This window comes from Heteronotia binoei, chromosome 5 (genome assembly GCF_032191835.1).
Source record: "Heteronotia binoei isolate CCM8104 ecotype False Entrance Well chromosome 5, APGP_CSIRO_Hbin_v1, whole genome shotgun sequence".
Classification (NCBI taxonomy): Eukaryota; Metazoa; Chordata; class Lepidosauria; order Squamata; family Gekkonidae; genus Heteronotia; species Heteronotia binoei.
The window spans coordinates 123,594,598-123,609,355 of NC_083227.1; the positions used below are offsets into that span (position 1 = coordinate 123,594,598).

The window sequence follows — 14,758 nt, forward strand, 5'->3', positions numbered from 1 at the left end:
ATAGTGGCTGGCCTTGCAAAGTCATTGTGAGGCAAAGGACCATCAAGATAGCAACCATTTTATACCATATAAAAGTAACATCCAGCAGAAAAGATTTCCATTACTATGAGAAAGCTACCAAGAAAGCACATCTAAACTTTCTGTCTAAACATGTAATATTTATTTATGTCATTTATACTCTGCCTTTCTCCCAATGGGGACTCAAAGTGGCTTACATCAGTCTCCTCTCCTCCATTTTATCCTCACAATGACCCTGTGAAGCAGGTTGGGCTGAAAATTGTGACTGGCCCAAGACCACATAGTCAGCTTCCATGGCATGAGTGGGAATTCAAACCTGGATCTCCCAGAGACTTGTTCAGCAGTACACAGCAACACTATACCACTCTGAGCCTCTACATATGATATTGTTAAAAGGAAATCATCAAGAACATTATCTGACAGAAATGGTAGGAGCCACACTGCAGAATATTTTTGTGTGTGATATTAAAAATAATTTTTATATATATGTATTTTACTCCGATGATTTAATAGAAGGGGGGGGGGGACTGATATTGATAGACCATGCTTTGCCCAAGGCCACTTACTGAGTTGGTAGTTCAGCTAGGATTTAAACTCACATCTCCCAGATGAAAGTTTGGTCTCCAGCATAAATAACTACAGCTATGATGTTACAAATTTCTTCCAGAAGCCCAGCTAAAGAAGAGGCCTGAGATACTGGGAGACACAGCAACAGAGGGTTAAATGAAATGCACCCCAGGAACTTCTTCCTATCACAGCATGCACGTATACACAAAAGAAATTAAACTTTAATATTTAATGAAATATATACATTACCCTTCTGCTGAAGGCAGTTGTATTGTAATTTTATTCAAGATAATTTAATTTCAGATTTATTTCAATGAACTGCTCTTCCCCCATGGGGGGCAGTATACTGGCTTACTCCGTCACACATAAATCAGTATCCAATTTATATGAAAGTCACAGCAGCAGCTTTGTAGAGCTCCGGGTTGTGGCTCTCTGAACACGTCATTTAAATGAACCAGCAATAAGTCACAAAGGCATTTTAATGGTTCAGATCTAAAGATAAAAAATAATACTGTGGCTGCACAGGACAGAGTCAGCTTCTTTCTTTGTTTCTGTTAGCAAAAATTATAAGCAAGATGTAGAGGGAAACATTTCCAGAAAAGCCACACAATGTCCATGATTTTTTTCCTGTACTCTTATGTAAGCAAATATTTATTTTAAAAGAGTATATGGCCACATTATCATATCACATTTGTACTTTCCTAAAGGGTTCAGGGCAGTATTTTATCCTTGCAACAAGTTTTTCATCGGAATTAGATGAAATTAGGCTTGTCATAGTCTGAGATCTCCAAATTTGGGTGGCCTAATTTGCATGTTATGCAGACCTTGCTAATCATACAAATCAAGCATGGTAATTGTAGTGTTACCTTGCAATTGCATTGGCTCTCTTGCTGTTAACTTTCACCAAAAAGTTAGGGAAAGACTGTGGTAAACATATTTTTTACCTGGCCCTTTGCTCATGCCAAGATTTGCACATTACAACACTCTGTTCTGAGGATAAAGTTGCATACACCTGTATTGGATGGTACAAAACCCAGAAAAAGAAACTTAATAGTTTTTATCAGGGCTAACCAAAATGACACAAAATGTTGTGCAAGCATTAGAGCTCACAGCAACTGTCCATCAGGCTAGCAGTCCGAACTACACAATACACTGTTCCCAGGTCCATCTCTGGCTTTGTCCCAAGTCATGTCAAGCACACATATGCTGAAAGTTCTGGGTTGAAGCTTAGACTCTCAGGCTTTTGGGGATCAATTTGAATAGAGCAGGTGGTGTGCAAATAGAGGGGACTTCCTCGTGTCATTTTCGCAACCTGAAACATCCCAGATAAATTGTTATTTTCCATACTTGGAAAGTTACCTGTACCTAGGATTGTTTAGAGCTGAAGAAAGCTCTCCTGATAGTTTTATAAATGCTTAACCTGTGGAAATGAGCAGCTGAAACTTTTCATTACATAGTATGGAAAATAACATCATATTAAGTAACTATCAAAAGGGCAGGACAATTTTCTCTAAGCTAGCTAGCAATCCTACCTGTGGTACTTTACGATGCATGTAGACAATCAACATGTATAAGTATGGGGCAACTAGCAGCTCCCTAGCAGCTCCCCAGTGCTAGGGATGAAAGCTGGGAATGATCATGCCCATGGTCCACTGCACTTGTGGCACAAAGGTGTGCATTGCTATGCAGCACAAAAGCAAAGTGCAATAAGTAGAATTGCCTTCAGATTGATTCCCATTCTGCAGTTTTCTCCGTATTTGCAAGTCTGTCATGGAGACATACCAGGACAACCAATAGTCCAGAAGGAGAGCCAGTACATGTGAAGAGATACAACTTCAGTTAATTTCATTTTGTCGAGTCTATAGTCCAGACTAAATAATCTCTGCCAAATCCCTCTTTTGTCTGCAGACACCTGGTTTGCCCCTCATGTCATTCCTGGGGGTTCACTGTTCCTTAGGAGCAGCATGTCAAAGAGATCAGGGAGGAAGAGGCAGGAAAGTTCTGTTCTGCAGACAGAAGTGCCTTCTATCAGTGGAAATTGTAGTCTGGCTCCAACCCATTGTTTGCATAAAATGAATGTCTGATCTATCCTTCACGTCCCCTTCTCCCCATTGCCAGTTGTATGCTCACAGAATGTAATGTTTACTGATACAGAGAAGAACTGTATGTCAAATGTATTTTTTAGACAAGGAACCACTTAGTAGGAGAAGTAGTGGACAATTGATAAGATCCAAAAGATTGTGAAGAACCAAGTTTTTTTAAGTGCAAATGCTGGTTCATTATGTTTGCAGACTCTCAGGTTGGGACTCTTAGACCAATTTCGCACTCACCCTACGCCGCTTTGATATTCCTCTTTTCAGCATGGCATCCTTTCGATTTCCCATTATCTGCCCCAGGGCTTCAGCCTGCGTCATCGTTTTCATGCAGCAAAGAGAAACCACTAAAAACCAGGTTCTCTTTGCCGCACAAAAACGGCAACGCAGGCTGAAGCCCCGAGGCAGATAGTGGGAAATTGGAAGGATGCCACACTGAAAAGAGGAACGTCAGAGCGGCGTAGGGTGAGTGGGAAATTGGTCTAAATTTAAAAATGCAGAACACCATTAAGGAATACCAAGTGAGTGCACCTAATACAAATGTTGCAAATACAATAACATGGAAGAAAATGAAAGTTTCTAGAATGATGGCTTTTCTGTCATTTTACTAGAAGAGCCAGCGAATAAGATTGTATTTTACTGGGGATCATCTTGGATGCTTATTAATCCACTGATTCTTATAGTAAAAATCATTGATGCACACTATGCCACATTTTCCTACCCCCAGCAATCACTGTTAGGTGATATGCTCATAGATCACACTAATACTAATAAGACCATAATCCAGCTAAGTTTTGAAATGGCTATTTTTCTCCTGACATAAGCTCCACGATGGGGAAAACTTTGTCAATTTTTTTTCTGCCATGAAGCTGTTTAAAGTGTTGGGTTTCACGGATGGAGGATAGGAAGCCTCACTAGTTATATACATGAAGTTTCCATGTGGTGATTTTAAAGTACTTTGCAAACAGCCTCTTTACCAGCCTGTACTGCAAACTTATACTGTTTTTTTTCATAGTCATTGGAATCCTGGGAACCATAGTTGGTGAGGATGGTAAAAATTAAAGATGCTGCAAATTTTGCAGCAAACATGTTCATTTGCCAAACGTCACCTTGTTTGACAACCACCACAACTTGTGAGCCAAACAACTCATCTGTTTCCCTGTCATTTCAACTCATCTGTTTCCCTGTCATTTCACTACTTTGCATTGGCTGTTGAACAGTTACTTACCTGCACAATAGCTGTGGTGGTGCAGTTTCATTTCTTTGCTGAGGGAGGGAGCTGTATCAGGGTCATAGATGAGATTGCGTCTGCATAGGGAGCTGTTCCTCTCATCAGGCTGTGCAAACTAATGTCGATAACACAGACTTAAATTTACTGGTTCACTCAGACTATCTATGACTTTACTTAAACTACAGGTCCTGTAAATTGAAGCTCAGAATCCATACCATATTATTTATACCAGCATTGTGCAAAAGGACAAGAAAACATCCTTTATCATAACTAATGTAGCCTTGGCGTGGCCAGGGGCCATAGCTTTCAATATAGCTATTCTTAGTAAACGCATTAGACCATGGTGAAGTTTATTTGCTGCATATGAACTGCCAGACAAAAGCAATAGTTCTCTTTGCACATTCAAAGAACATCAAGCACTTTTAAAGAAAGATAGTAGATATAGCAAATCTTTCAGCCTGCAGCTGAAATGACATTGACAACTGATCTCAAAGTGGCAACAATTCGTTAACATACATTAATACATGGAAATGCTTATGTTTAATTGCACATTTTTTCATAATGAGACAGGACTGGCACAGCATAAAGGCTAGTTGAAAAGAGAACATTTGAGACAAAAAAATTAAAGAGAAATTTTAAAAGAAAGAAAACATGATTCCGTATCCAAAAAGTGTTGTGTTCAAAATAAAACCAGAATGATGGCATGCCTATTAGTAACTGGCAAAAGATAACATACATTTTCCGCAATCTCACTTGTCCAGTGAAAATTAGATCATATTCCTCTGCCTCTAGAACATCTCACTATTTGGTGAAATGGGGAAGCATGCTAACAATATCTATCTGAAAGTAGGCCTATTTACTTCTGTAGAATTTATTCCCAAATTAGTGTGCTTAAGGGTCTGGGAGACTCATACATGGCCCTGGGAGATTCATTAATGGCTGTTTCCAGACTTAAAAAAAGATTATGTAGGTCCTCAATTTGGCTGGGGCCTACCAAAAAAAGGGAGATAAAAGGTTTAACCTAGTTGTCTTTTTTTACATGTTTATTCCACTCTTTTTTTTTAGGGCAATATGTATTTATACCTACAACACCCCTGTGAGGTAGGTTAGGTATAGAGAGTGACTGGCTCAAGTTCACCCAATTAGTTTTATAGCCAAATGGACATTTGAACCTAGAATTCCCAAGTCATATTATGATATTCAAGCTAGGGCTGCCAAGCCCCCAGGCCAGGTGGGGGTTCTCTTGCCCTGGAGGTCTCAACCTCCTGGCCCACATTGGGCCGGCAGGAGGAGGAACATCCCCCATGTTGCCGGCGCAATGACATCACCCTCAAGTGACATCATTGTGCGGGCGACGCCACATGCCGGCTACTCTAGGCGTTTCCGGGGAAACTCTGGTTTTCCCGGAAGCTGTAGTAATTTTGGAGGTAAAACTCTATGGAAGGCCACAGGGGACTTGGCAACCCTAATTCAAACAAACATACCCCTTATTTGTTTTCAGGAGGAGGAACAGTGCAGGGAAGTTGGTTTTAATCAGATAAAGTGTTTGAAAGTAAAATTGGAAAAGTGCATGGAAGCTGTTGGTTTTTGAAAACACAGACGATCTGATCATAAAACTTCAAATGTTGCATCTATTTTTGCTCATAAGAAGCTATATCTAAAACTTGAGTCCCTGGCAAGAGATCTTCTGTACCTCCAGGAAGCACCAAGCATTTTCACAGGTGGTCATGTAAGTGATGCTGAACTTATAAAGCAGACCTAAATATGCATCAGCCAAGTGTAAAGAGATTCGATTATGAGCATGCATGTGTGAACCAGTCTTGCAGTTCTGTAAAAGGAATCCTAGGTTCACTGAGTCTAGACAACCAGCTACAGCTGTTTTGTGGCAAGACCTCTGAAGCTGGATGAAGCTCTCTTCGGCCTCTTCCCCTTTGTGTTTAGTCAGCCAGATCCTAGCCCTGAATATAGATTGATATATTATCCTGACTGAATTTCACAGTCTGCTATTGCCATTCACAAAGACTTATTTCTATTTGGAACAGGTTTTCTGGGGTGTTTAATCCTGTAATCTCTCCAAGGTAGAACTGTAAGTAATAACAGGTATTAAGACAAAGGTGAAATGGAGCAACCCTCCAGATGGTGCCTTTCAGATCACTTCAGTGCATGCTGCTAAAAATTCAGGTCTCTGGTGCTAATCCTCACACTCCACTTAAAAGCCTCCCCTGCAGCTCCTGGATAGGATGCCCTTTGTCACTCATTTTTTGACAAGGAACAGTCTAGGCTTTCTGTCACTCCTGTTCAAAGTGATTTCTAAACTTCTGTTTAGAAAATCTGCAGGTGGTATAAATTCAAGGAACCATACCCAGTTTATTCCTTCCTGCTATCTAATAAGATTTAGTCCTCAAAAGACAATAAAAATGGGTGAGGAAAGTAGGCAGCACACCCCTTTCCTCTGCACTGGACTGTTAGCTGAATGTCCAGTCTAAACCTTTGAGTCCATTGAGCTCTGCACACACATATTTACTAGAAAGAGATGGCAATAACATCCCAGCCAAGTATTGTGTTAAACTACATTCTAAGCTCTTGTAGTATCACTCAGACAGGCAGCAGTCCCTTCCAGGTGCACACACAGATACTGTGCCACAGTACATAGAGTATGTCTACTCTGTTTCTAGAGATTAGTATTTGGTATCTCTTCACCTGAAAACATAAAGGCTCCCCGTGATTTTATAAAGTTTTACTTTAAATTTTGAATGATGTTTGTACCACAACATAAGATTACAATAGAAACTTAGGAAAAAGATAATATCTAATAATTTTAATAGTGCTTAACTATGTCTGCTAATTAAACAGCTTAAATGGCATTTATCAAACTCTTTTAATAACTTCAAATAACAGATGTTTACATCATGTGTGTTATAGTGCATCTGCTCACATTTATGTTTTAAAGGGAAAGCCATGTTGCGATAAATTCTGGATTTGCTTTGTCCGTTAGGAATTCTTGCCTGTTTCATTTCTAGGCAAAGTTCAGATGTATTTATGAACATATGAAGCTGCCTTATACTGAATCAGACCCTTGGTCCATCAAAGTCAGTATTGTCTTCTCAGACTGGCAGCAGCTCTCCAGGGTCTCAAGCTGAGGTTTTTCGCACCTATTTGCCTGGACCCTTTTTCGGAGATGCCAGGGATTGAATCTGGGACCTTCTGCTTCCCAAGCAGATGCTCTACCACTGAGCCACCATCCCTCCCCCATGAGATATGGTCAGTGATCATTCACAACAAAAGTCATTGGTGAGAATAAAGATAATTTAACACTTGTAGTGGGAAAAGAAATCATCCTGGTGGAGTTCTAAATGAATATATTCAAGCTAGCTGATAAATTCTAACCTGGTAGGGTTTGGGCTGAAGGTCTTCTTTGATTTCTATTGTTGAAGAATGCTGCAGTTCATGATGAGATGATCAAATTTTTACAAAGAAAATCTTGCACAAGATCCAGAAGTCTGCTAAACAGAATCATTTCAGCACAATAGACAATACAGTGATCAGTACTAATTTCACTTAAAATTTGGATTCCCTGTCCTGCATTGGCAATTGCAGGGACATTTGGGGGGTACCACCTGAGGAAGATGGAATTTCACTAACACCACTTCTGGCTGATGCACTGTGAATTTCCACTAATTTCTGTTGTCAGGACTACAGAGACAAGGGTAAGTTCCTAGAGACTCACCACTGACATCATCCACCCTCAATTTTTAATTCCACTCATCAGATTCTCAAGGGTGAGTGACTGAAGGCAAAGGCAAGGGATTCCAAGTGCCAGCAGGCAAATGGTAAGCCTGTGTAGAATCTTTGTTTTTAGATTTCTGTGCAAATCCATAAGAGGTACAACACACTTATTTCTTTACAACCTTTCCAGTTTTTACTAGCATGTTATATTGCTAATGAAATGAAATCATTTTGGTCATGTTGATTGTATTCTAACCGGTCTGCATGATGATGTGAATCATACAAACCAGGACGGAGCAAATGTGTAGCTAAAGCCCTCAAGGAGAATTTGAAGTATGAAACATGTTGACTGGAAGTTTCAAGTATGGGAAGGGGCAAGGAAGTTAACATTTTATACTGACAGAGACCCCCATGCAGTTTCCTATAAATAAGCAGTGAAGAAGAATAGAATAACTTGGGATCTTGCTGTGTAATCCTTAGATCAGAATTTTAAATGGGTAGGCACAAGTAACTGCCTAGAAGACATATTTCTCAAACAGATAAATCAGAAATAGGAGTCAGACAGGAAACTAATTGAGGACGGGGAATAAAACCATAAACGGATGGCAGCAATCATACAATCAAAAGGATTCTAAACGTTTCCATATCATAGTGTTAGCTTTTGAGGACAAATCTGACCACAGCATTAAATGTTGATGTATTTTTAAAATTTTCCAAAAATTTCATTTCAGCCCTTAGTGCTATAGAAATTAACCAGGGTAGCCCAGTTACAACTTGGAAATGTATGCTGTAGGCAACTATGGTATCTTCCACCCATTTCTTCCTTGGTTCTGTCCCCAGCTCCTTCAACTATAATGGGGGTGAAAGCAACCTGCCACTTATGTCAAACAACAACACAACAGGCCATTTTGCTCAGGACCAGTTTTCTGACCAAAGAATTGAGGCAAACAGTGCTGGCAACATTGCTGGGGCTCATCTTGCCCCCAAATGTCCAGCCAAATACAACCCTCATCATTTCCTCCCTACGATTTTGTCTGACAGTATATGAGCATCTTCACACAGAAGTAAAAAAGGCTGTCTACTCTTGATTTAATCCAATGAAAATATAGCAGGGTTGCACTTACCTGTAACTGTAGTTCCTGGATGTTTTCTCTGCAGACTACATTGGGACAATGTGGGGCTGCAGCAGCAGATGGTCAATGATCTTAATATATGCAGTGTATCGGCCAAGTACAATGCTCATATCTCCCAGTCTCACCTCCCCATCCAACTTTAGTTTGTTGGCACATAAGCTTATTTACAGGTAATTCCTGCATTTTTCTTTTTTAAAAAATTGAATAACACAGGATGCAGTAGATTGCACAGAGGGCAAATAACAGGACCAGGGGAAGAATGAATGAGAGAAGCTGTGGTTATTTAATCCCATATTATATCAGAGGATGTAAAAATGGAGTACATACATCTTGGTTCCATCCTGGTAACCCTCAGTGGTTCATGGTAGCCAATATATGCCCCATTTTTAAAGGAATCCATACAGGAAGCATTTCAGTGATGCACAATAAGGCATACTTAATACAGTAATGTTGAACTATGTCTGTTAGTGAATGCTCAGGAAATCCCTGACCAATTTATATTTGCTTTGCAGGTCCTCCTGTGAATGTTAGCTGCAACATTTTCATCAACAGTTTTGGGTCTATTGCAGAAACTACTATGGTGAGTTTATATATATATATATATTTAGCTTTATTATTTTACATATTGTGTAGCCTTTCCAGGTCAGGCAACATCTGTGCTCTAAAAAGCTCTGATTCTTTGCTTTTCATATTATGAAGGCTATCATTTATTTGTTCATAGTTCTTCTAGACCACCTTTTAGCAAACGTTCATAATGCAGTACACAAATAAAATGGAGAATACAAAAATATAATAATGAAGTTTAATGCCAATTAATCTTGATGCTAACAGAAGGGACCATTATACCCTCTTGAAAACAGAATAAAATTAAATTCTCTAGGCAGCATCAGGAGTCAACTGACTCTGCTGGATTGGAAGTACTGGTACTACACTTATCAGCATGTAAAAGTCACTGAATAGAAAACTCAGATTTCAATGAAAGCTATAGGATGTATCCAAAATGGTGCAAATGCTTGGATCAGTTTCTGCATCAACACAGATGCACAACTAGCCCCCATTATATTGTCTGTATCCTAGGCTAATTTTATATGAGCTGCATACTGATAAGAAATGTGCCATGATAAGGTCAAGGTGTGAAATTTCTCATGTGATCAGTATGATGGCATTTTTATGGGTTTGAGAGTGGAATCCACATTGGGGGATTAAATGCCCCCTGTAGCTGTTTTCTAAGTTACAATGTGGACTTCTCTTTCATTTATTGGCACATAGGGTATGGATACCAGTATCTATACCATCAGGTAAAGTACCTTTTATTCTTGAAAAAATATTTCCCTACTTAAGTATAAATATTAAACTGAAATGCTTGTTTTTCATTAACACATGATAGCTGTCAGGGGTAATCAGGAAAATCCTAGCTGTGAAACAGCTTTTCAGTGATCAAGTTACTTCATGGCATTTTCATAATAAAAATTAAAATTTCAAGGGAGAAAGCAAAAATCTGGACTTTGACTTTTCTGGCTAGTGGGGTTTCCCCTCTCCCTTCCTTATGATGGTACTCATCAGTACCGAGTACAGCACCTTGAAGAGGGGAGCTCTCCCAAGTCCTGAGGAGGAAACTGGTGGGAACAACTTTATATATGAGAACCAGTACTTTTCTTTTTCTTTTTAACAAATAAAAAGTATACTGACCAGATATAGTCATCAGAGTCTGATAACAACCTCAGTTCAGCTTCAGAAGCACTGTGAGACCACTGCTCCAGTTGGAGTATAAGTTACGTATTTCTTACACTTTGGGCGTTTTCGCACTGACCTTCTAGTGGCGCGACCACCCTCTTCACACCGGAGGATCTGCCCGGATTTCGCACAAGAAGCGCCGGCGCACCCAAAAGAGCCGGCGACTTCCGTCGCGAAACCCGCTCAAACGTTTTCCTGCTTCTTGGCGGTTTCCGTTTGAGCGGGTTTCGCGACGGAAGTCGCCGGCTCTTTTGGGTGCGCCGGCGCTTCTTGTGCGAAATCCGGGCAGATCCTCCGGTGTGAAGAGGGTGGTCGCGCCACTAGAAGGTCAGTGCGAAAACGCCCATTCAGTTTTTAACTAGAGAGATAATTAAAATGACAGTATTGGTACTTGCAGTTTACACATAATACATGAACACTGACATTTAAAGACTTTAGAAGATGTCTTCACAGCAAACAAATCAGCAGCTATTGTCGTGTTAACATGCAAAGGTCCAATGAAGTCACAAATGCTGTTGGAACACAGTCCAAAGGGAAATAAAAGGAGCTAGAAAGAATACAAAGAAAGGGAACATGTTATCAGGAAATTAACCATGCAGTCTTTGCATCTTTCCAAGTCCATTTAAATCAATGAACAATGAGGGGCGTAACTGTTTAGGATTGCAATGTAATTTAGCAGTGATTCTGGGTGGTGGGCCTCTTATTTATTTTTTAAAGTAAATACAAAGGGGGAATTATACAAATGTGTAGAATTTACAGATGATAGTTGCCAATAGAACCCACTCACTGTGACTGGTAAATTAGGAGAGAGGGAACTAGAAAGAAAGAAGCAGACGACAACAGAGAATAAATGAGAGGCAGGAGAATGATTAATTGGCAATAGACTATCAAAAGCAAAAATAGTTTACAGACAGCCTTTCAACTAAAAACTCCCCAAGGTACTGTACAATAAAATACAATAAATATCAATCAAAATCCAATAAAATACAAGAGATCCTATGTGGGATCATGGTTAGAGTGTCAGACTAGGATCTGGGAGACCCAGGTTCCAATCCCCACTCTCTCTTGGTTGCCTTGAAGATAGATCCAGGTGGGCAGCCATGTTGGTCTGAAGCAGTAGAACAAAGTAGGAGTCAAGTATCACCTTTAAGTCCAACAAAGTTTTATTCAGAATGTAAGCTTTCGTATGCATGCATACTTCTTCAGATGAGGGAATGGGATACAGTGAGCAGAACTTACATATAGCTAGTGGGTATGTAGCTGCCAAATTTGCCTACAGTGAGGGTCATAGAATCTCTGCCTCATACCCCAGGAGGTGTTATTAGTTCAGCTGAGGTAATAGCTAGAAAACAGATCCACATTTAAAGTCTGGTGGATGTCTTGGGTCACGTGTGAATGGACAAACTCTTTCTGAAGTTCTGTGCATGCCTTTCTTCTGCCATAATCACAATAGGAAAAGGAAAATAAAGGTCCCCTGTGCAAGCACCAGTCGTTTCCGACTCTGGGGTGATGTTGCTTTCACAGCGTTTTCCTGGCAGACTTTTTACGGGATGGTTTGGCACTGCCTTCCCCAGTCTTTTACACTTTCCACCCAGCAAGCTGGGTACTCATTTTACCAACCCCGGAAGGATGGAAGGCTTAGTCAACCTTGGGCCCATTACCTGAATCCAGCTTCCGCCAGAATCGAACTCAGATCGTGAGCAGAGAGTGCAGATCACAGTACTGCAGTACTGCTGCTTTACCACTCTGCACCATGGGACTGCTTCATCACAATAGACTTGCATTTATTTAAGTGGTCACACATCTAATGCAAGGAGACTGAAGTCATTATGGACAGCAATTATTTGTATTAATAGTTATTGACTTGGGGGAGGAGTGCTCCCTTTGTAGCGTGATTACCATGATTTGGATTGAATAGGGAGTAGACACATAATCCATCCATCCCTTTAATGACTATTCAGCAGGCAAAAAACAGCCTTTAAGAAAGGCATAATAGGGGACTCATCATCCCTGATATGTTGGGGAACTTCTCAACAAGGGGAGGTATGACAGGATTATCCTGGAAGCCTCCCCTGTCCCTCCCCAACCAATTCCCCAGACCCCAGCTCCAATTTGGTGTGTAGGGCTGGCTGGGCATTTCCTTGCCAGAGAAAGAGACAAAAAGACTGAAGCTTCCTTCTGAATTCAGTTTATTTCGTTCCAAGTAGATACCAAGTAGAATGGACAAAGGAATACAGAAATCCACAGTGCACACACAGACAAATAAGGAATATATTCCAGTTACTATATCAAGGCCCCTTGGCATTGATGACCGGCCCCGACCATTAGTAAACCAGAGGTATATACCTTTCTTGGACCTGTAGCTGTTAACATACCTACTGATGCATTAGTATTAATCATGTGTACCTTGACTCTTGAGGAAGCCTGTGAGTTGGAGGCCTGGCCAGCTGGCATCTTCACTCCAACTCTAGCAGTCAGTGGCTTCCATCACTTTTTCCATTTATAACCAAATATGAAAAGCTTAAGGAAGTGAGATAAATTATTACCTCCCCCCCCCCCCCAGAAATTCATTGTATTTGTATTTTTAATTATTTTTATTTTGTCACATCATGCCCCACCAGTTCCTCCAGTGACCCCCCCCCCCACACTGAGAATTTTCTGGTTACAGGCTGTTGATATCCCTTTTCAGAGCATCTTATATCCATTCTAGAGCTAGAAGCAGACATTTTTAATTCGAATTTAAATTAAAGATCAAAAGCTGACATTTAGAATTCTCATTTAATAGTACCCTTTGCATCTGTAGGATCTATATCTGTGTGTGCCTATTTAAAGAAACATCATACATAACCCATCTTGCTTCAAAAGGCTCAGCCAAATATAACCTTATAGTCGAAAGTAGTACACCCATAGTAACTGTGAAAATGAATGTAAAGGGCAAAAGAAACGAGAGGCTGCAAATATCTAACTGGAAATAACTGCAAGGAATCATCTGGACATAAACTATTCAATTAAATAATGGGGTGTTTGGGTAACTGATTACAAAGAGCACACCTGAGTGTCTCTCACACATTGTTAATATAGGAAAAGATGCAGGAGTGAAGGAGAAACATATGTATAATCCAGCTATATATTGTACATTTGCATTATAGAATGACTGAACAAATTAATGTAAGGCTCGTATTTGAAAATGGCATCACTTTGGAACAGTCTATCCATCTTTCTTCCTTCAGGATAAATGGAGTATACCTTCTGCAGTTCCTTACTCTTCAGCAGTCTATTAAAACCTCTGGTTATTCAAAGAATGCTCTGTTTCGCCAAGCAATTAACACCATGCTTTCCTCAGTCTCTCTTGTACCATTTCATCATACAAGGCTAAGAGAGTCAGTTTGGTGAAGTGGTTAAATGCACAGACTCTTATCTGGGAGAACCGGGTTTGATTCCCCACTCCTCCACTTGCACCTGCGGGAGTGGCCTTGGGTTAGCCATAGCTCTGGCAGAGGTTGTCCTTGAAATGGCAGCTGCTGTGAGAGCCCTCTCAGCCCCACCCACCTCACAGGGTGTCTGCAGTGGAGGGAGAAGATATAGGAGATCGTAAGTAGGGATGTGCAAAAAAAAAATTCGGTATTACACGGATTCGGAAGTATACGGGGGGGAAAAATTCAGAATCCCCGTATACTCCTGAATACCGCATTCGGAATAGCCGCATATACGGTAGATGCACGGCTATTTCCGAATATACGGCCCTATTATACCCTGTGGGCCTTTGAAATCAATGGCAAATAGGGTATATTTGAAGCCACCTGGAGGGGAGGGGGTTTGAGGGAGAGCCCCCAAATTTGCAGGGGACCTGCAGGGGACTCTCCCCTCCAACCCCCCCCAAGTCCCAAAAAGATTGGGCCAGGAGATCCCATTCCAGGGGCACCCAAAGAGGGTGCCCCTATTCCATCATTATACCCTATGGGCCATTGAAATCAATGGCAACATAGGGCATAATTAGAGGCTACTGGGGGGCAGGGGATTTGAGGGAGAGCCCCAAAAACTGCAGGGAACCCGCAGGGGACTCTCCCCTACAAAACCCCCAAGTCCCAAAAAGATTAGGCCAGGGGGTCCCTGTCTTTGGGCTCCCCAAAAGGCCCATTGTCAACAATGATGGGGAAAGCCCAATTAGCCACTTCCTCACTGTAATTGTCGTGGGAAAAGTGGCTCTGGGGAGCAGGGGGTTTTGAGGAGAGCCCCCAAAACTGCTGTGCAGCTTC

At 40.9% G+C, this 14,758-nt stretch overlaps 1 protein-coding gene across 2 annotated transcripts in view; it reads left to right on the plus strand.

The window, feature by feature from the left end:
- The window catches only part of GLRA1 (glycine receptor alpha 1), a 120,330-nt gene that overhangs the window by 51,301 nt on the left and 54,271 nt on the right, over positions 1 to 14,758 (plus strand). For both annotated transcript variants that reach the window (XM_060238315.1, XM_060238314.1), the window contains exon 3: positions 9,281 to 9,348. In XM_060238315.1, the coding sequence (XP_060094298.1) occupies positions 9,281 to 9,348 (68 nt within the window). The remainder of the gene's footprint in view (positions 1 to 9,280; positions 9,349 to 14,758) is intronic.